The 22035-nt window shown below is 37.1% G+C and overlaps 1 protein-coding gene across 2 annotated transcripts in view; it reads left to right on the forward strand.

Annotated features, from left to right (window-relative positions):
* The window catches only part of LOC127844080 (ankyrin repeat domain-containing protein 12-like), a 112685-nt gene that overhangs the window by 72227 nt on the left and 18423 nt on the right, over positions 1–22035 (forward strand). For both annotated transcript variants that reach the window (XM_052374047.1, XM_052374048.1), the window contains exons 7-10: positions 503–610; positions 2964–3078; positions 4049–5875; positions 15332–15567. In XM_052374047.1, coding sequence (XP_052230007.1) covers positions 503–610; positions 2964–3078; positions 4049–5875; positions 15332–15567 — 2286 coding nt within the window. The remainder of the gene's footprint in view (positions 1–502; positions 611–2963; positions 3079–4048; positions 5876–15331; positions 15568–22035) is intronic.

Below are 22035 nucleotides of genomic sequence, written 5' to 3' on the forward strand. Positions count from 1 at the left end.
TTACAGCTGTAAATGCATTGTTATGAGAACAATAGTCATTACTGTGACAATCTCTAGTGTTAAATGTGTTTCTATTTATGGTCTATTTTCAGTTGGTGCATTATATGCACATGCCATGCCAAGGCCACATTTGTCTCTACTGTGACAGTCTGTAGTTTTTAATGTGTGTCTGTTTGTGGTCTATTTTCAGTTGGTACTGCTGCATGAGCATTCATTGTCATGGGAACATTGTTCATTACTGTGGCAGATATGCATTTCAGCCCATTTGTTGTGCCTTAAAAAAAAACAGATTAAATTGAAGACTTTTCTTTATGGATTACATTTGTTATTGCTTCATTTCAAACTCTAATATATACTGATGAGCAGCAACCAGCAAATATCATCAACAGACTGCAAGTTACTCGCAGGCTGTTCACGCTTTATGTTGGTTGCATATAGCCATTTTCACTTTGCTTCTAAGTGGGAAGGGATAAGAGTGTTTCTGTTTATGATCTACTTTCAGTTGGTACAGCTGTTGTTGAAGCACGGTGCCAACCCACTTCAGCAGAATGCCAAGGGAAAAACAGCCCTGGATGTGGCGTCCTCCCCAGAAATGGTTCGCGTCTTAAAAGTAAGGATTTTCCCTTCTTGCAATGTATTTATTTGAACTCAAGTCCGGTGGAGAGCAATTGCGTATTAGTCCCTCATCAGTTAATGATAAGTTGTAACCCGAGATCTTCACTTTGAAATAAGCCATCTAATATGGGGGAATAAACGCTAGCCCATTTTATCCACCAAATATAGTTGCATTCAAATATGAATGGTTGATATAGTAAGTGATTTAAATGGATGTTATATATGCCATGCAGCTTTGCTTGTAGCCACAGATTTGCGGGTTTTTAGCTCACCTGAGCACAACATGCTTATGATGAGCTTTTGTAATCACCTTTTGTCCGTTGTTCGTTGTCTGTCGTCAGGCGTGTTTCACCAACATTAACCTTAGAGGCCACATTCATCGAGCATGAAACTTTGTAAGAATATTTTTCTCAATTATACCTCAGCCAAGTGTGAAACTGGGTCATGTGGCCTCAGAAACAAGGTCACTTGGTAAAATTACAGAAAAAGCTTGTGAACTCTTTAGAAGTCATATTTTTGTCCAATCTTCATGACTCTTGGTCAGAACATCCTTGTCTGGTATGGATCAAAAGTCATGCAAACCTGACTGGGTTAGTCATAGGAATATGAAATTTTACAATAATTGTGCAATTCACAGAATTATACAGTCATAATTGTCTGTTCTTTGCAAATGTTGACACTAATGGACTTTTGTATAGTCAATTATTTCAAATTATTTCATTTTGTGTTGGTTTGAAGAAGATGCAAACAGATGTAATAGATCTGCTGACCATTAACATATTAATTATTATGCCCCCCTTCGAAGAAGAGGGGGTATATTGTTTTGCACATGTTGGTCGGTCCGTCCACCATATGGTTTCCTGATGATAACTCAAGAACGCTTAGGCCTAGGATCATGAAACTTCACAGGTACATTGATCTTGACTGGCAGATGACCCCTATTGATTGTCAGGTCACTAGGTCAAAGGGCAAGGTCACAGTGACTCGAAATAGTAAAATGGTTTCCGGATGATAACTCAAAAATGCTTACGCCTAGGAACATGAAACTTCATAGGTGCATTGATCATGACTGGCAGATGACCCCTATTAATTTTCAGGTCACTAGGTTAAAGGTCAAGGTCACAGTGACTTGAAACAGTAAAATGGTTTCCTGATGATAACTCAAGAATAATTAGGCCTAGGATCATGAAACTTCATAGGCACATTGATCATGACTGGCAGATGACCCCTATTGATTTTCAGGTCACTAGGTCAAAGGTCAAGGTCACAGTGACATAAAACGTATTCACACAATGGCTGCCACTACAACTGACAGCCCATATGGGGGGCATGCATGTTTTACAAACAGTCCTTGTTTATTATAGCTTCCATATTTTGCAGTAATGCATAGTGGATGTAATAGTATATATATTTGTCACTCCCTTTTAAATTCTGGCATTATCTGAATTTATAATGTCTGTTAAATGTTATGTTAAGAATTATGTATAGAATTACAGTGCAATATCCTCTCACTTGTGCAATTATATGCACTGATGTGCCAATTGTCAATTTATTGCTGTTTTTTTTTGTGTGTTAAATTTTGCATCTGTAGCCTTCATGAAATTTATCAACCACCATGGCCAGAAATAACATGAAAGATATTCTTTTCTTTGACAGTTACTAAAATAAACAGCGTTTTTCATCAATTAAGTATTATGTGGATAATGGTACTATTAGCACTCAGAGTTTAGCAAACCTTAGAACAACACACTCATGGTGAGCTTTTTTATCCCATTTTGTCAGTGATGTGTGGGACATTTTCCTTTTATGGCTTAATGAAAACTTGTTGACGCTATATTAGACACATTTATTTGTCAATCTTATTGCCTTGTAAACACAAGATGTATGGTACACACTAGCTGAAGTTCCAGTTAATATAATACTATTACAGGTGCCAATTATATATCAGAATATAGAAGTCATAATCGTTGCACTGTTCAGTAAAAGTAAAGCAACTCAATAACGATTTCAAATTTTTGAGGTTTTAAAGCCAAGCTATAGCTTTGATTTTTTAAATGAAGAATTTGGTTATACATATTTAACATATTTAAATTTGAAGGGGGCAGGAGTTTCAAAGGGTTGGTGTGTTTATTGCTTAGCCTGATGTGGGAAAACGGGGCTATTTGCATGTGCGTAAAATGTCGGCCAAGATTAGCCTGTGCTAGACTAATCAACACAGGCTAATCCAGAACGACACTGTCTGCTTTTATGGAATTTTTTATATAAAGAAAGTTTCTTCTTAATGAAAATCAAGTGCATTTGACTACACAAGCTAATCATGTTGTGGGTAAATGTGTTTTTGTTTGCAGAAGGAGATCATTTGTTCTGCCAGTGACAGTTCCAGTATAGAGGACCTGAGGTCGCCAAACTCACCCGATAGCGTGAACTCCTATAAAGACGATGAGAAGAGTCTCGATGGTGATGGTAGGTGTGATATCATCAGCCTAGCTCTGGGAAAACAGCGCTTAATGCATAAAGAGTCGATCCAGCTTAGCTTGTGCATACTGCACAGGCTGATCAGGGATAGCCTTTTTCACCATAATTGGATTTTTTCTAGAAAGATACTTCCTTTAAATGAAAAATACCATGAAAGCAGAAAGTGTCCTCCCCGATTAGCCTGCGGGAACTGCTGCAGAGGCTAATCTCTGACGACACTTTTTGCACATGCATTACGCCTGGTTTTTCCAGAACAGGGCTCTTATGTTTTTCCGTTTGTTTGTTTAAACCTATTTATTGTACCCTGTCAGGGGGTATAGTTTCCCCATTAATTAGCTTTTTGTGACACTCTTGAATCTGTTTTCTGGGTAGAACCAGTACTTTTGTCTTAAGAAAAGAAAATTGTTGTTTAAAAGCTGACCTCAGAATTGCTAGGCAAACACCATTTCCACAAAAGGATACATCTACTTCCTGTATTGGCATAAATTGTCCATATTGTAGATCCTGTAGTATAAACTTTGCTGTATATATAAAAAATGAATGCAAAGGAAAATGGAAACTTTGTCATATAATTTTGTTTATGGTCAGAACTTTTTCTGTCTGTATATTGTAATATTTTTTCAAATATGTATATTGCTCTCCGTTGTGAACGATAAAAATATTTGGGCTGTGCGCAGTGAAATAGGGGTTTAAAGCATGTGCGTAAAGTATCGTCCCAGATTAGCCTGTGCAGTTTGCACAGGTTAATCAGGGATGACACTTTCCACTTTTATGATATTTTTCGTTTCAAGAAAGTCTCTACTCAGCAAAATCCAGTTTAGGCGGAAAGTGTCATCCTTAATTAGCCTGTGCAGACTGCGCAGGCTTATCTGGGACTACATTTAACGCACATGCATTAAACCCCTTTTTCACAGAGCACGGCTCATATACATGTGTACAAACAATAATTTTGTTTCAGATCTTAATCACCACAACGACCGACACAATTCCTTTTCAACGGGTCGCAGAATGTCTATAGGCGCCCCAAAATCTCCGGGTGACGGTAAACTGGCCTCCCCAAGGCTGTGTTTGAAATTCCACCGCGACCACCTTGGCCAAACGAGCCATAAATCTATGGACTCGACTTATAGCGTGACCAACATATCTGTCTCCGAAGTGGACTTGATGTTTTCACCGGTGGATAGTCCGGCTTCAAGCGTGGACAGTGACTTATTGCTAGGATTGACGAATTCATCGCACATTACTACCAGCAACCGAGTGAAAATCACCGTTCCCGATGATGACAGTCTGGATTCAAACCAGTCACATGAAAAGTCCAATTATCAGCTTATACCCGCGGATAATGCCTCTTCATGTGACGGCACCAAACAATTGCAAACGCGCGAGTTGTGGCCTGAACAAAATGTGAATCAGAATAAACAGAGTCATGGGGATGTGACATTTTCTTCGGACTCTTTTCCGTACTCTCTTAAAGCAGATTCCAAAACTTCGCTCCAGCCTATGGGAACTCTGCCGTTTCAGCCAAGTTCGCAGTTTGACAACATTTCCATATTGTCGCAGGATGACGAAGACTCACTTTTGCCAGATCTTGAAATAGAAACGGAAAAGATAGAAAAATCCATTCCAGAATCGAAAGTAGATGATAGTAATAGTAAATTGGTGAACTCATTCAAGGATGTGTTGAATTCTTTGTCATCCACAAGTGCGACCTCAGACTCGGCCTCAGTGTCAAATATCTCAAATATCTCGCCTGTGATGGAGAGTGGCGTTAGTTCGAACTCTGCTGTAACAGATTCTCAGGATATTCGTCATTCGGCTGGCGATTTCTTAGAATCGGAGCCTCTAAATATTGTTTCCTCATCTGAACCGATATCTTGTGTCAGTGATAGCGAAAAGAGTGTTTCCGTGAATGAGGAATTGACAGAAAAAGCGGTATCTAGTGATAACAATAAGAACCAAAATTCTAATAATCATGTGACAGAAATATCTTTATCAGAGAAAACTGGTAATCAGTCAGACATTGTAAGGGCCTGCTCACCTATAAGCCCTGAAATTGATGTTACCAGTTCTCGCCCGACCACGCCAAAAGTTCCTCCGTTAAAAATAATAATTCCGCCAAAATCTCAATCGGCCTTATCGACACCCACTTGTTCGGAGACAAACGACGGGTTGAAACTCGTTGTAACAAACGTCAAGTCTGCTTTACCATATGTGATAAACCCGTACCAAAATCCTGCCACTGCTGAGATGGTTAAAAATAGTGATTCCAAACAAAATAATCACGTTCAGGCTTTGATTAACACATTTGAGTTTTTGTCAAACAATAAAAACAGCTCTGGTATAGACGAGCGGTCACATTTCTCTGAAAGTGTTTTACGTAAGGAAGTGCTAACTTGTAGTAGCATTGTTGGTAATAGTGTTGTGCCAAATGTTAAAAGTGTCGGGGAAACAACGGATAAATCTAAGTATGATGAAATGGAAGGAATTACAAGGGAGTCTTATGGGTTAATAGACAGTGCCAGCAATGGCAACAGAAGTATAAATGTAGAGTGTGAAAATGGTTCTGTGTATTTAGATAGTTTGAATATCAAAGGTGTCAAAAGTGAGACAGATAATATTTGCCGTGACGATTTGAAAAAAGGGGACACATCGCAGCGGGTCCTACGTAGCACTGTCAGATCTCAGCTGAACTCGAATGTATTGGACTCTAAGGCAGTCCAAAATCGAGCTCCCAAAACTTCTCAGGAGAGAGCACAAGATAAATTAGAAAAAACAGAAAAAAACAGTAAGTTACATGTACTTTTCTCCTTATTTACTCTTACCATATATTAAAGTCATTACCATTAACAGTAAAAAAAAAACACAAAACCACAATGACGTACCTGTATGAACTTATAAGGAAAAGAACATACTTTTTATGCCCATGGAGGGTGGCAAATAGTTTTTGAACTGTCCGTCTGTCTGTCCGTCTGTCCGAAAACTTTTACATTGGACATAACTTTTGCAATATTGAAGATAGCAACTTGATATTTGGCATGCATGTGCATTGAGCTGCAGGTCATCCTTCAAGGTCAAGGGTCAAATGTATGGCTTCAAAGCAGCGCAGAAGGGGACATTGTGTTTTTGACAAACACATCTCTTGTTAAGTCCGAAGAATAAAGAAATTAATTGCGTATAGGACACACACCACTCTACATGTAATTGCAAAACATCACAACAATCAAACATTAATGACCACAGTTTCTTGCTTGAAAACAAACAACAAAATAATCACAATGTCATCACTTATCATGTCTGTGATTTAAATGCATGATTGATGTATGAATCAAAATGTTTTCTACCATGATGACACATGTCTGGATCAATATGACTGGTCACTGTTTTTTGGCATATAAGGATGTGGTTAAGATTCACTGGTAAACTGAGATTAACATGAGCCATGTTCTGTGAAAAGGGGGTTTAATGCATAAAGTGTCGTCCCAGATTAGCCTGTGCAGTCCGCCACCAGGGACTACACTTTCCATTTTTATTATATTTTTCGTTTCAAGAAAGTCTCTTCTTAGCAAAAAATCCAGTTAAGGTTGAAAGTGTCGTCCCTCATTAGCCTATGCGGACTTCACACTTACGCACATGCATTAAACCCCTTTTTTACAGAGCACGGCCTATATTTAGTTTTAGATTATTATTAACCCTTTACCACTTAAATCAGTATTTTTTTTACGCATTTGTTGTCCCTTAGAAAGTTACATTTAATTTAAGACCTTTGTTTACTAAATTCAAAATTTAAAGGCTTCATTTCCAACCCTTAGATACCGATGAGCAGACTGTTCTGGTTTTATGCTGTTTGCACTTACATGTAGCCAATGTACTTTGATTCTGAGTGGGAAAGGTTAATATTTATTTTTACATTATTATTATTAATGTCCTATTCACTGTGGATTTTATCTTCCTTTCAGCTGATTAAGTGCACTTTGAATTATGCAATTTAAATTGATGTTTCTCAAAACATGCTGGTGAAAGATACAGTACAATGTGTTAGTTAGGTGTGGAAGTCTGGCATGGACAGAAACTGGGAGAGCCAGAGGTTGATATCTTATCTGTCAAGTTTGAACACAAAAAAAACAGTGTTCACCAAACATTTCAGGGCGATTTTGGCTGATTTATTAGCTTTTATTCTGTTGTAGTCTCCATAGAAAATATTATCATTTTTCCCCCTAAACCGGTCCCAAAATGTGAGTTATAACCATTTGTTCAAAATGTAAATATATGTATCAAACCAGTATTTTTTTCCTAATTTATAGTAAATTGAAGGTTGACAATGCCCAATTTCATGAGTGTAGGTCACATGGTCAAATTATCAGGAAATATGTGTGTGTCTATTGAGAATGTTCTTGCTAACAGAATTCAAGTATGTGTGTACGTACTTACCAACATTAGCCTCTTAATACACTTTGCTGAAGGGCCTCCATATTATGAATTTTTTATCAATTGTCCATTAACAAAAACATTAGTGTTCTAAGATGTTTTTGTAACATATCCAAATACATGTATAAAACAACATATGTTTCACCAATTCTACATAATTATATGACACTCAAAATACTTCTACTGTTCAGGGTTCGACACTAAGGCACGTCCGACAGACATAGTCTAGAATGATCAGTGGTCGGGCTAGTAAAACTGCGGGCTAGCTTGTACGACTCGTCGTACATAAAAAAATCTATACTGATTCATATATATAACTATAACTAACTGCTGTGAAAACCTTTATTTGTATGTGTAAAATTACTCTTGTATCCGTAATTTACATTAAAACAAAACTAGTGTATTTAAATAAACACGGAGCATTCACATGATTCATCGGTATTTTTAGACGCAAAGGAGAGCTTCCTGCAGAGGCTGGTTTCCATTGGTCAAGTTGTCATGAATATTAATGATTTTCTGCAGTGTCGTAAAACTGTAGAGCATGATTTTACGACTTCTATCGAAAATCGGTATCGTCAATGTAAACATTTTTGTGTAGCAGACAAGAGAATGTTATTAAAAGAATGGCTTTGTTCAAGTTCGGATTTTCGTCCGACAAATCAGTTAATAAAAAAGAATCTGACGCTATAACTGACATGAAACGTAAATATGAAGAAACACGAAAACGTCAATTTTATCCTAGATGGAAAATCGAGTCAGTTCCCATGGCTTGAATTTGACGAAGAAAAGCAAAAACAAAAGTTTTATTTTATTGTTTTACTCTATGCATCAAAAAAAATCTGGTGTTCACTGATTATTTACTGATGAATCCTGATTAAACAGTTACATGACACAATTGTGTTTATTTGCGATGATTATGTCATTTATGGTCTAGTAGACATCGGGTTCGGGCTAGTACATTTTAAGAGGAGCTGGTCCGACGGTCTTGCTCTAAAAAAAGTTAATGTCGAACCCTGCTGTTGCGCATCCAAAATGAGAAATCAATTTCCACGATGGTTTCAAGTTTCAGGCAGTTTTTATTTAATTGTCATTTTGCCAATTCATAATATTGCTAATACTGCGTTCAATAACATTTGTTAACAGAATCTGCAAAATAAACAGGCGTTTTTGTGAAGATCATATCAAGAATATTCTGTGACTAAGCCAAATCATTGTACGCAAAACTTGCTTTTGTCACAGGTTATAATTCAAGACAGTTGTTAATCGTATGGATTGGCCTATTTTCAATGGGCACATGAAATTATTTCCATTGCTTTATTGAAATTCTTTGGAGCAGATCTAAGCTGCTTTGTTGAAATTCAAATGCACTACTGAATGAAGGGACTAAAGTTCATGTTCTAATGTTAAAACAGTTCATGTGCCAGCTACATGTATGAATGGTAGTGTGAATCATTTAGATTCCTTTCTAGTTTGTTTATTGTCAAACTGAAAGTTTTATAGTAATGAATCTAGAAACTTGAATGTTATCTCTTCACGGCCATTATGGGTTGTCACGTTACAGAATTTAACCCTTTCCCACTTAAAAGCAAAGTGAAAATGGCTATGTGCTAACAGCATAAAACCAGAACAGCCAGTGAGTAACTCGCAGTCTGTCCAGGTGTCATGCTGTTTGCTGCTAATCAGTAACTAAGGGTTGGAAATGAAGCATTTAAAAATTGAATCTACTGGAAGTTAGAAAGGTCTTCAATTAAATTTGATATTCTTAGGGACTAACAAACATGTTAAAATGAGTTAAATAAGCAGTTTGACATAGCTATCCGAAATTCTGACAATTTTAAGTGCAAGATAGTTAATTGTACGCGCCTTTATAAACTGAAGAATCAGAGAAAGTCTGTATCCAAATGAACAACTTCAGGATTTAGGGGCCTGTGCTTTTTTTGATATCAGTAGTTTTTAGCGATCCTCAACACTAGTTAATGTGGTTTACATTTTTAGCCGGATTTTTTTCGAAAAAATCTAGGCTTATAGATTGATGTTGTCGGGCGGGCGGGGGGGGCGGGCGGGCGGGCGGGGTGGCGGCGTGCTCGAAAATGTTAAAGTTCTTATTTCATGGTATAACTTTGGTATGCTTGGACCTAGAGTCTTCAAACTTGACATGAAGGTTGGCCAGGATTAACAGATGACCACTGGTCATTTCAAGGTCATTCATTTGAAGGTCAAGGTCACTGTGACCTTCAATATAAAAAATGTTAAAGTTCTTATAACTTTGGTATGCTTGGACCTAGAGTCTTGAAACTTGACATGAAGGTTGGCCATAACTAGTTAGTAACCACTGGTCATTTCAAGGTCATTCATTTGAAGGTCAAGGTCACTGTGACCTTGAATGTAAAAATGTTAAAGTTCTTATTTCATGGTATAACTTTGGTATGCTTGGACCTAGAGTCTTCAAACTTGACATGAAGGTTGGCCAGGATTAACAGATGACCACTGGTCATTTCAAGGTCATTCATTTGAAGGTGAAGGTCACTGTGACCTTCAATATAAAAATGTTAAAGTTGTTATAACTTTGGTATGCTTGGACCTAGAGTCTTGAAACTTGACATGAAGGTTGGCCAGAACTAGTAAGTAACCACTGGACATTTCAAGGTCATTCATTTGAAGGTCAAGGTCACTGTGACCTTGAATGTAAAAATGTTAAAGTTGTTATAACTTTGGTATGCTTGGACCTAGAGTCTTGAAACTTGACATGAAGGTTGGCCAGAACTAGTAAGTAACCACTGGACATTTCAAGGTCATTCATTTGAAGGTCAAGGTCACTGTGACCTTGAATGTAAAAATGTTAAAGTTCTTATTTCATGTTATAACTTTGGTATGCTTGTACCTAGAGTCTTCAAACTTGAAATAAAGATTGGCCAGTACTAGAAGATGACCACTGGTCATTTCAATGTCATTCATTTGAAGGTCAAGGTCACTGTGACCTTAAATGTTAAAATGTTAAAATTGTTATAACTTTGGTATGCTTGGACATAGAGTCTTCAAACTTGACATGAAGGTTTGCAAGCACACTTAGATGACCACTGGTCATTTCAAGGTCATTCATTCTAAGGTCAAGGTCACTGTGACCTTGAATGTAAAAATGTTAAAGTTCTTATAACTTTGGTAGGTAAAAATGTTAAAGTTCTTATTCCATGTTATAACTTTGGTATGCTTGTACCTAGAGTCTTCAAACTTGACATAAAGGTTGGCCAGTACTAGAAGATCACCACTGCTCATTTCAATGTCATTCATTTGATTTCTGTGTAGGTATGTGAAAGCAAAACAATAAATAGTATTATTTCATCTAAGTTTATTTTCTTACATTTGATTATGAAATTGATGGAAACTTCAAACAATATCTTACTAATTTGCTAATAAAAAAATTGAGATCAAACTTTCCTAATTGTCAATTCAAGTTCATATTTGTGACCTTAAATGTTATTGTTGTTCATGTATATGCATGCATTCAAAACATAACACAAGGTTTGCTCATGCCTTGAAAAGTACTTACATTTCATTTTGACCTTTGAACAATATTTCAGTAATTTAAGTATTGCATTGACAAAAACACGAAAGGTACTTTCCTGTCATTTAAATCAAAAATCCGGCTTCAATGCGGTCATCTCCGACCGCGGAACTCTTGTTGGTTATAATGAAAGCACTTTTGTTTTAAGGCCACGACTTTTTTTTTTATTGGTTTACAAAAATTATTTTGAAAATGGTCCATCGGGCGGTCGAAAAAAAAAAAAAAAAAAAACATCATTGGAAAAATAAGTTAATACTACTAACATCAGAACAAAGACATCATATCTTTTATAACCTTAACACAGAGACGAAAAATTAAATTATGCAATGAAATGAAACACATCTATATCTTCAAATGAAATGAGTCACCTTTTGTAACATCAGGCAATTTTAAACACTTCATTAAATGACATGCGTTCTTCTCCCATTAAAACGAAAAACTGCGCTTCATTTCCGTAATTCGATGCGCACCATTACGCAATGCGATGCCCGTTGCATAAATCTTATATAAGATAAACTACTCATACACAAAGTATGTGTTTGCTCTTATTCGACTTATGACATCGTCCATGAAAAAAAATCGAGGTAGATCGATCCCCTCGTCGTCGCGGTAATGTTTGTTAAAGTTGTTGTTGTCATGAAAACTCGTTGATTTACAACGCAAAACGTCTTATTTGAACTGACGCGAATTAATACAATCATATTTGTCAACTTGGCTTTTGCTTTATTTTGATAATTTAATCCAAAGTTTAATGTTAGCAAGTGTTTTTACTGGAATTGTAAAAAGGAGCCAGTTAAAGTCTTTCGAAAATGTGCAGTCTGTGTGAATTGACAGTTTGACGTCATCAAAGGAAAGCCGCTTGCTGTCTGAAGCAATAAAGCGACAAATTTCGCGCCGACAAAATTGGCTTCCTTTGTCTAGCAATCAACATGCCGAACCAATCGTGCGTTTGTTTCTCAATTGCAATCCTCCAATTTAATAATAGCACGTGCATAGCTCCGCCTTCGAATCTTTTGCAGAGAACAGAGGCGGAGTTTAACGGTTAATTGAGCTAGTATTTTACGCAAGTTGAGTTCCGATTTGCCGAAATTACTCGGCCCTAAGCATTAAAACGACAAAAACATTTATCAATGATTTTCTGAAATATACCGATTTGTTCCGATTTCCAAACTTTCTGTACAGTTCCTATAAACTATGGCGGACGTGTTTACAAAATTCCTAAACACATATATCGTAAATAATGGCAGTGTTTTATTGGATTATTTATACTAATTATCAAATTGCAAGGTAATACTTTTTCATCTACTATAATATCGGGTTTGTTTAATATAATAAACATGTTAAACAATATAGTTGCGTCACAGACTCGGAAATAAATTTTGATGCGGTCGACATTTTACTGACGCTGATTTTCCTATTGTCTGTAATTAAATAAATTTTGAGAAGTGCCCATAAAAGGACTGGTACATACTGTGTCACATTGAAAAATATCCCGATCTCTGTAATATATGTGAACCAATCATTGATTGTACTTACTTGATTTTATTCGCAACCGTTCTCAAACCGGATCGTTTTTTTTTCTCGTTTCGCTCGTTTTTCAGTGCGGTCGGGAATAAAATATATAAAAAAAGACGATTTTCTGATTTTATTTTTTTTCCCATTTTCCAAAAATTAGGGTCGGCGGTTTTGTAAACCAAGAAATATAAAAGTCGTGGCCTAATGTAAAATGTGTGGAAATATCCTTTCATCTTCAAGTCTGTTACAAACTCTTCTGTTTTTATCTTCTAGGAACACTACCATTTTGTTTATGAGTAATTGATAACATAGCCCATTAAATGTTTATGACGCTTGTGTTACATGGATGCCCTCGGGCATATTGCATATTTAATGAGGTTGTTGTTGGAAAGTTTTAGGCTCTTTGCAACATTTGAAGACTTTTGCTCTCAACTTGAACTGGTATTAAGCTTTCAGAACATGATAAAACAACATTTGTGTCTGAATTATCAATTTGTTGACAGAACCTTTAAAACTGTGTACATTTTTAGAAATAAGCCCTTCTTTAACTGATAACTTAAATGTAGGTCAGTACAGAACTTTCACAGCATTTCTTAAATCACATATATGAATTTTATTTCATACAAATTGCAGTCATTTTTACATTATTACACGTGGTCATATTGCTGTTAGACAGGTCTCAGAAATGGTCCTTGAATTACCTGCCCATTCGCTTAATTACGTCTTCAAAAAAGGTTATAAAACGCAAACAAAAAGAGTATTACCTCCATTTATGAAAGCTGATGAGTTATAAACTGGCAACTTGAAATGTAAAAGGGTCAGATGTAGACAAATTAGCAGGCTGCAGTAACTCTGCTCCTGTTTGGTTCTCCTTTTTAGCTCACCTGAGCACAACGTGCTCATGGTGAGCTTTTGTGATCACCTTTTGTCCGTCGACCTTTGTGCGTTGTCCGTTGTGCGACGTCAACATTTGCCATGTTCACTCTCTAGAGGCCACATTTATTGGCCAATATTCATGAAATTTGGTTAGAAGATTTGTTTCAATAATATCTTGGATGAGTTCGAAAATGGTAACGTTTGCTTGAAAAACATGGCTGCCAAGAGGCGGGGCATTTTTCCTTATATGGCTATAGCAAAATCTTGTCAACTCTCTAGAGGCCACATTTATTGTTCGATCCTCTTGAAACTTGGTCAGAAGACTCATCCCAATGATATCTTGGATGACTTCGAAAATGATGCCGGTTAGTTGAAAAACATGGCCGCCAGGGGGCGGGGCATTTTTCCTTATATGGCTATAGTAAAACCTTGTTAACACTCTAGAGGCCACATTATATTCCGATCTTCATGAAATTTGCTCAGAAGATTTGTTTCAATGATATCTTAGATGATTTAAAAAATGGTAACCTTTGCTTGAAAAATATGTCTGCCATGGGGCGGGGCATTTTTCCGTATATGGCTATATATGGCTATAGTAAAATCTTGTTAACACTCTAGGGGCTACATTTATTGTCCAATCTTCATGAAACTTGGCCAGAAGATTTATCTCAATAATATCTTTGACAAGTTCGAAAATGATGCCAGTTGGTTGAAAAACATGGCCGGCCGCCAAAGGGCGGGGCATTTTTCCTTATATGGCTATAGTGAAACCTTGTTAACACTCTAGAGGTCACATTTATTTTCTGATATTAATGAAACTTGGTAAGAAGATTTGTCCCAATAATATCTTGTTATCTCAGGTGAGCGACTTTGGGCCTTTCAGGCCCTCTTGTTCAGTCTCTCTGTATCTTTGTTCCTGTTTGGTTCCCCTTTTTCAGTCTCTTTGTAACTCTGCTCCTGTTTGGTTCCCCTTTTTCAGTCTCTCTCTTTAACTCTGCTCCTGTTAGGCAGGTAAACACAACAAATTTGAATGTCTAAAATCTTTAAGAATATTCATGCAGTTATTCAGTGAGTTTTTAATAGATATTTCTTTCAAAGGTTTCTTTGAAGCATAAAACTCATCAATACCCTCAATATAGCAAATTAACTGAAAAGTTTAACAAATTGGTCCAACTTTGAACCCTGCTCCATTTAAGCAGCGCCCTGCAAATTTTTATGTCCCCCACTATAGTAGTGGGGGACATATTGTTTTTGCCCTGTCTGTCTGTTGGTCTGTCTGTTTGCGCCAACTTTAACATTTTGCAATAACTTTTGCTATATTGAAGGTAGCAACTTCATATTTGGCATGCATGTGTATCTCATGGAGCTGCACATTTTGAGTGGTGAAAGGTCAAGGTCAAGGTCATCCTTCAAGGTCAGAGGTCAAATATATGTGGCCCAAATCGCTTATTTTATGAATACTTTTGCAATATTGAAGGTAGCAACTTGATATTTGGCATGCATGTGTTTCTCATGGAGCTGCACATTTTGAGTGGTGAAAGGTCAAGGTCATCTTTCACAAGGTCAAGGTCATCCTTCACAAGGTCAAGGTCATATATAGGGGACATTGTGTTTCTCAAACACATCTTGTTTGGATCCTAGAATTCTTCCATGTCTGGAGTGTTATTTTCCTCCTTTTACCTGATATCTTGCTTTTTAGTATGACAATGGCTGTTAGCTTAAAAAGACACCTCTGTATGTGTATTACTTTTAAAGTGAAGAGTTCTGTGAATCCAGTAAGACCAGTAAGGCTATTTGTCTCATGTCTTTGTTTCATACATCAGTACCATGTTATGTTTACTAAATATTGATCTGGTAATTCAGATGGTGTCGACTCAAGCATATCACCATCCGTGTCACCGGAACCTGAGATCTCAAGCAGTAGAACTGGGAAAGACGAAGAGGACACGGACCTTCTACCCAGGAAACGGAAATTCCGCAGACAAGACGGGAACCAAACTTCAATGGACACCGATATCAGCCCTGAACTAGAACCGCTCAATACCACCATGGAGAAAGTGCCAAACCCCTTCGAGTTGTACCTTAACTTGAGGAAAAAGGTGAGAGTTAAAGAGGGGTCCCATTCCAAGGTGGTTACCCCAGCTTCAATCAATTAACCCTTTCCCACTCAGCAGCAAAGTGAAAATGGCTATGTGCAAACAGCAGAAAATCAAAACAGCCTGCGAGTAACATGCAGTCTGTTCAGGTTTTATGCTGTTTGCTGCTCATCATTAACTTAAGGTTGGAAATTAAGCCTTTAAATCTTGAATCTAGTAAGGAAGGTCTTTAATTAAATTTAACTTTCTAAGGGACTAAAAATGCGTTAAAATATGTATCATAGTGGTAAGGGGTTAATATAGTGTTGTGTTTGGTGTATTATAATACTAACTGACTGTAACTTGAGTTGATATATATGTAAACAAGCACATAAATCAGGTCCATAAACATTTTTGTGTTTTTTTTTTGCATTCAGACAAAAATGTAGGTTGTAAAACAAACATATGTGAACTTTTTAGTTCAAATATACCAATGTGCAAAATTAAAAAACAAAACAAAAAAACAACAACACATTAAAGCCACACACCTTGAAATGCAATACATGACATAGTAAATTTAAGTATAAATATGAAACATACTGAATCTATGCCAATTAGAATATAGCTGGTGGTTACAAGCTAGAAATCCGTCTCTTTTGCGCTTTAAAACTTAAAAATAATCACATTTTTTTGGAAATGGACGTATACGTCTTGAAATCCTACTTTCGGTTTTAAAAGCGTTACCGTTTGAAAAATAATAAATTACTTGCTTACTAGGCTAAAAATTTAATTTTATCTATCTCAATTAGAGTATATCTAGTGCTTACAAGGTAGAAATCCGCCTTTTTTGCGCTAAAACTTAAAAATATTCGCGTTTGTTGAAATGTAAATATGCGTATAGAAATCCTACTTTCGGTTTTAAAATTTAAAAAATAATTAATTACTTGCTAACTAGGCTATAAATTTAATGACAATTTTGCACAATTTCAAATTGCATCTATATGAATCTATTAACATGAACTTCATTTCAAGGTGTGGGGCTTTAACTGAAGTTTCTCTACTAATAATGTTTCTAGAGTTTTAATGATTATTTTATCTTGAAGGTGTTTACGTGCATGAGTAATTTGCAAATGGAATAGCAGTCGCTTTAAATTTACCCCATAAATATAATAAAAATATCTTCAGTTGAGTGAAAAGTATCAGCTGAACGTATCAATGTCAGATACCGTAGTTTTACCGTCAAGCCTTTACAAGCAAAGTACACTTTATGTAACAAATTATATTTACAAACCCATAGAAATGAAATTCCCATAAAAAATTATATTAGATTCCTGCTCCATTTTGTTAATGTTTGGCTGATATAATTTTACATTGAAACATGATGCTTATATTTAGGCCCATGTGTTAGAATCTACATGTGTGAGTTGAAACTTTCAATCTAATGATCCATGCAAGTTTGACTAAAAAGGAGGCAGGGCTTTTTTTCTTGCATTAGGGGTAGGTCCTGGCCTTCCATTTTTAGCTCACCTGAGCACAACGTGCTCATGGTGAGCTTTTGTGAGCGCCTTTTGTCCGTCGTCCGTCTTGCGTTGTCCATTGTGCGACGTCAACATTTGCCTTGTTCACTCTCTAGAGGCCACATTTATTGACCAATCTTCATGAAATTTGGTCAGAAGATTGGTTTCAATGATATCTTGGATGAGTTCGAAAATGGTTACGTTTGCTTGAAAAACATGGCTGCCAAGGGGCGCGGCATTTTTCCTAATATGGCTATATATGGCTATAGTAAAATCTTGTTAACACTCTTGAGGCCACATTTATTGTCAGATCTTCATGAAACTTGGTCAGAAGATTCATCCGAATAATATCTTGGACGAGTTTGAAAATGATGCAGATTGGTTGAAAAACATGGCCGCCAGGGGGCGGGGCATTTTTCATTATATGGCTATAGTAAAACCTTGTTAACACTCTAGAGGCCACATTTATTTTCCGATATTCATGAAACTTGCTCAGAAGATTTGTCCCACTGATATCTTTGATGAGTCAAAAATGGTAACCTTAGCTTTGCTTGAAAAACATGGCTGCCAAGGGGCGGGGCATTTTTCCTTATATGGCTATATGGCTATAGTAAAATCTTGTTAACACTCTAGAGGCCACATTTACTGTCCAATCTTAATGAAACTTGGTCAGAAGATTCATCCCAATAATATCTTGGACGAGTTCGAAAATGATGCCGGTTGGTTGAAAAACATGGCCGCCAGGGGGCAGTGCATTTTTAGCTTACCTGAGCGATAGCTCGAGGTGAGCTATTGTGATCACTCAGCGTCCGGCGTCCGTCCGTCCGTCCGTATACAAATTTGTAAACATCTTCTTCTACTAAACCATTGAGCCAATTTCAACTAAATTTCATGTGGAGCATCCCTAGGTCATGGGACAAAAGAATTGTTAAAAAAAATTTGATCGCATAACCAAGATGGCCGCCATGACCATATATGGTAAAAACCTTAAAAAATCTTCTTGTCAGAAACCGCTCATCAGATTTTCAAAAAATTTCACAGGGATGACCTTTGAGGGCTCCCCTGAAAAAGTTGTTCAAAGAAATTTGATTCGTCAAAAAACATGGCCGCAGGAGCTCGTTGAACTTTGCATGTTTATTCGTTTTTGCCTATTTTGTGAAAACTTTCAAAAATCTTCCACATTTTTTGTCCGATCCTTTCCAAATTTGCACAGTGTCTTTATATCAATGAGGACACGAACCCTACAAAAAATGAGCATTATTGGTCCATGAAGTACAGAATTACCTCCCCTTGAATTGAGAAAATGGTGTTTATGCAATAAAGTCCAAATTTTTCATCCAATTCTTTCCAAACTTGTAAGGATTTAGCATGGTTCAAACAAGGGAAACAACTACGGTTTATGCATGTTCTTTTTATTACAGATTTGCCTCCCTTTAATTCATTCAAAATCTCATTTTACAGCAGAGATTCCAAATCTGACCTGTAAATGAGCCACATATTTACTGCTGGTGCTATGTTACCTTTTCCCATTTGATCATTCTTAAGTATTGGTCTTGTAATGCTGCTACTGCTTCTGCTACTGCTACTGCTACTACTACTACTACTACTACTACTACTTCTACTACTACTACTACTACTTCTACTACTACTACCACTACTACTACTACTACTACTACTACTACTACTACTACTACTACTACTACTACTACTGCTACTACTACTACTACTACTACTACTACTACTACACCACCACCAACACCACCACCACCACCACCACCATTCACAGTGACAAAAAACGTATTCACACAATGGCTGCTACTACAACTTATAGCCATATATACCAGTACTACTACTACCACCACCACCACCACCACCACCACCACCACGTCTACTATTACTACTTCTACTACTACTACTTTTACCACTACTACTACTACTACTACTACTACTACTACCACTACTACTACTACTACTACTACTACTACTACTACTACTTCTACTACTACCACTACTACTACTACTACTTCTACTACTACTACTACTTCTACTACTACTACTACTACTACTACTACTACTACTACTACTACTACTACTACAACTAATATTACTACTACTACTACTACTACTACTACCACTACTACTACTACTACTACTACTACTACTACACCACCACCACCAACACCACCACCACCACCACCACCATTCACAGTGACAAAAAACGTATTCACACAATGGCTGCTACTACAACTTATAGCCCATATAGGGGGGCATGCATGTTTTACAAACAGCCCTTGTTTCTATGGGATTTTAACCACAAATGTTCATGTTTATCTCCAACACATATTTTTAGGTCACCTGTCATGAAGTGACACAGTGAGCTTATGTGATCGTGTGATGTCCGGCGTCCGTTGTGCGTGCCTGCGTTTGTCCAAGCGTCCGTCCGTCAACAATTTGTTTGTGTAGACAGTAGAGGTCACAGTTTGCATCCAATCTTGATGAAATTTGGTCAAAATGTTTATCTTGATGAAATCCGGTTTGGGATTGTATTTGGGTCATCTGGGGTCAAAAACAAGGTCACTAGGTCAAATAATAGAACAACCTTCTGTAGACAATAGAGGTCACAGTTTTCATCCAATCTTTATGAAATTTGGTCAGAATGATTATCTTGATGAAATCTGGGTTGGGATTTTATTTGGGTCATCTGGGGTCAAAAACTAGGTCACTAGGTCAAATAATAGAAAAACCTTGTGTAGACATTAGAGATCACAGTTTTCATCCAACCTTTATGAAATTTGGTCAGAATTCTTGATGAAATCTGGGTGGGATTGTATTTGGGTCATCTGGGGTAAAAATCTAGGTCAAATAAATAGAAAAACCTTGTGTTGACAATAGAGGTCACAGTTTTCATCCAATATTTATGAACTGTGGTCAGAATGTTTATCTTGATGAAATCTGGATTGGGATTGTATTTGGGTCATCTAGAGACAGGAACTAGGTCACTAGGTCAAATCATAGAAAAACATTGTGTAGACAATAGAGGTCATAGTTTTCATCTGATCTTAATGAGTCAGGTGAGCGATTCAGGGCCATCATGGCCCTCTTGTTTTATATCCCCACATACAAAGTTTAGGGGGGTATATAGGAGTGAACTTGTCTGTTGGTAGGTAGGTAGGTCGGTGGGTCGGTCCATGTCTGCTCTCTTATTCAAGTAGTTTTCATCCGATCTTCACCAAACTTGGTCAGAAGTTGTATCTAGATGATGTCTAGGCCAAGTTTGAACATGGGCCTTGCCAGGTAAAAAACTAAGTCACAGGGTCACTTAGTGCGTTTTAAACATTCAGCATGTAGTTGTCAAGTAGTAACTTCATCAAATCTTCACCAAACATTCAGCATGGTGTCCACTCTCTAAATCAAGTAGTTTTCATCCGATCATCACCACACTTTTAAAAAATAGTCTGAAATTGTATCTAGATGATGTGTAGGTCAAGTTTGATCATGGGCCATGCCGGGTCAAAAACTATGTCACGGGGTCACTTAGTGCGTTTTAAACATTGAGCATGGTGTCCGCTGTTTTTTGTGAAGATAACATGCAAAATATTCTGCGTCAATGCGGCATGTGGGGGTATTGGTCATGTCTGTGACAAAGCTCTAGTTTTATTATGCCCCCTTTCGAAGAAGAGGGGGTATATTGCTTTGCTCATGTCGGTCGGTCGGTCTGTTGGTCCGTCCACCAGGTGGTTATCAGACGATAACTCAAGAACGCTTGGACCTAGGATCATGAATTTTCATAGGTACATTGATCATGACTCGCAGATGACCCCTATTGATTTTCAGGTCACTAGGTCAAAGGTCAAGGTCACGGTGACCCGAAATAGTAAAATGGTTTCCGGATGATAACTCAAGAATGCTTAGGCCTAGGATCATGAAACTTGATAGGTAGATTGATCATGACTCGCAGATGACCCCTATTGATTTTCAGGTCACTAGGTCAAAGGTCAAGGTCACAGTGACCAGAAATAGTAAAATGGTTTCCGGATGATAACTCAAGAACGCTTAGGCCTAGGATCATGAAACTTGATAGGTAGATTGATCAGGACTCGCAGATGATCCCTATTGATTTTCATGTCACTAGGTCAAAGGTCAAGGTCACGGTGACCCGAAATAGTAAAATGATGGCCGGATGATAACTCAAGAATGCTTATGGCTAGGATCATGAAACTTCATTGGTACATTGATCATGACTGACAGATGACCCCTATTGATTTTCAGGTCACTAGGTCAAAGGTCAAGGTCACAGTGACAAAAAACATATTCACACGATGGCTCTCACTACAAAGGAGAGCCCATATGGGGGGCATGCAGGTTTTACAAACAGCCCTTGTTTAAAGAAAGTCTCTTCTTTGCAAAAATCCAGTTTAGGCCGAAAGTGTCGTCCCTGATTTGCCATTCAAGCACATGCATTTAACCCCCATTTCGCAGAACGAGGTTCATATTGATTCCAAAAATTGTAAATATAACAATCACCTTTAAAGTACTCAAAGACTGCATCAAAGACTGTTATATTTGCCATGTGATAACACAATTGTTACCACTACATCTTTGTAAGCATTTTCAAATATGGCCTGAATTTAAGCAGTTTAAGTAATTAATGAAAATGTTGCTTGAATATAAAAGGTTCTTCAAATACTGTTTAAATCTTTTAGCAAACATAGTGGAGGTTTACTCAGTGAATGTAATGAAAAGAATGGAAAGCACAAGCAAATCTTAAGCAAGGCCAGAAAAAAAATCTGTTGAAGTGTTTGGCCCATTAGAGTCAACAATAGCGGACTTTAAATGGTTTGTTTTTTGTTACTCTATGTCTGGGATCAGAAAAAAGACATGTTCTCAAATGAGCACAATTTTATTTTTCAGTGAACAAATTCCTTCTAAACTGCATTAACTTATCTTTCCAAATAGATAGCCATAAATATAGTGT

This window comes from Dreissena polymorpha, chromosome 9 (assembly GCF_020536995.1).
Source record: "Dreissena polymorpha isolate Duluth1 chromosome 9, UMN_Dpol_1.0, whole genome shotgun sequence".
In the NCBI taxonomy this organism is placed as follows: domain Eukaryota; kingdom Metazoa; phylum Mollusca; class Bivalvia; order Myida; family Dreissenidae; genus Dreissena; species Dreissena polymorpha.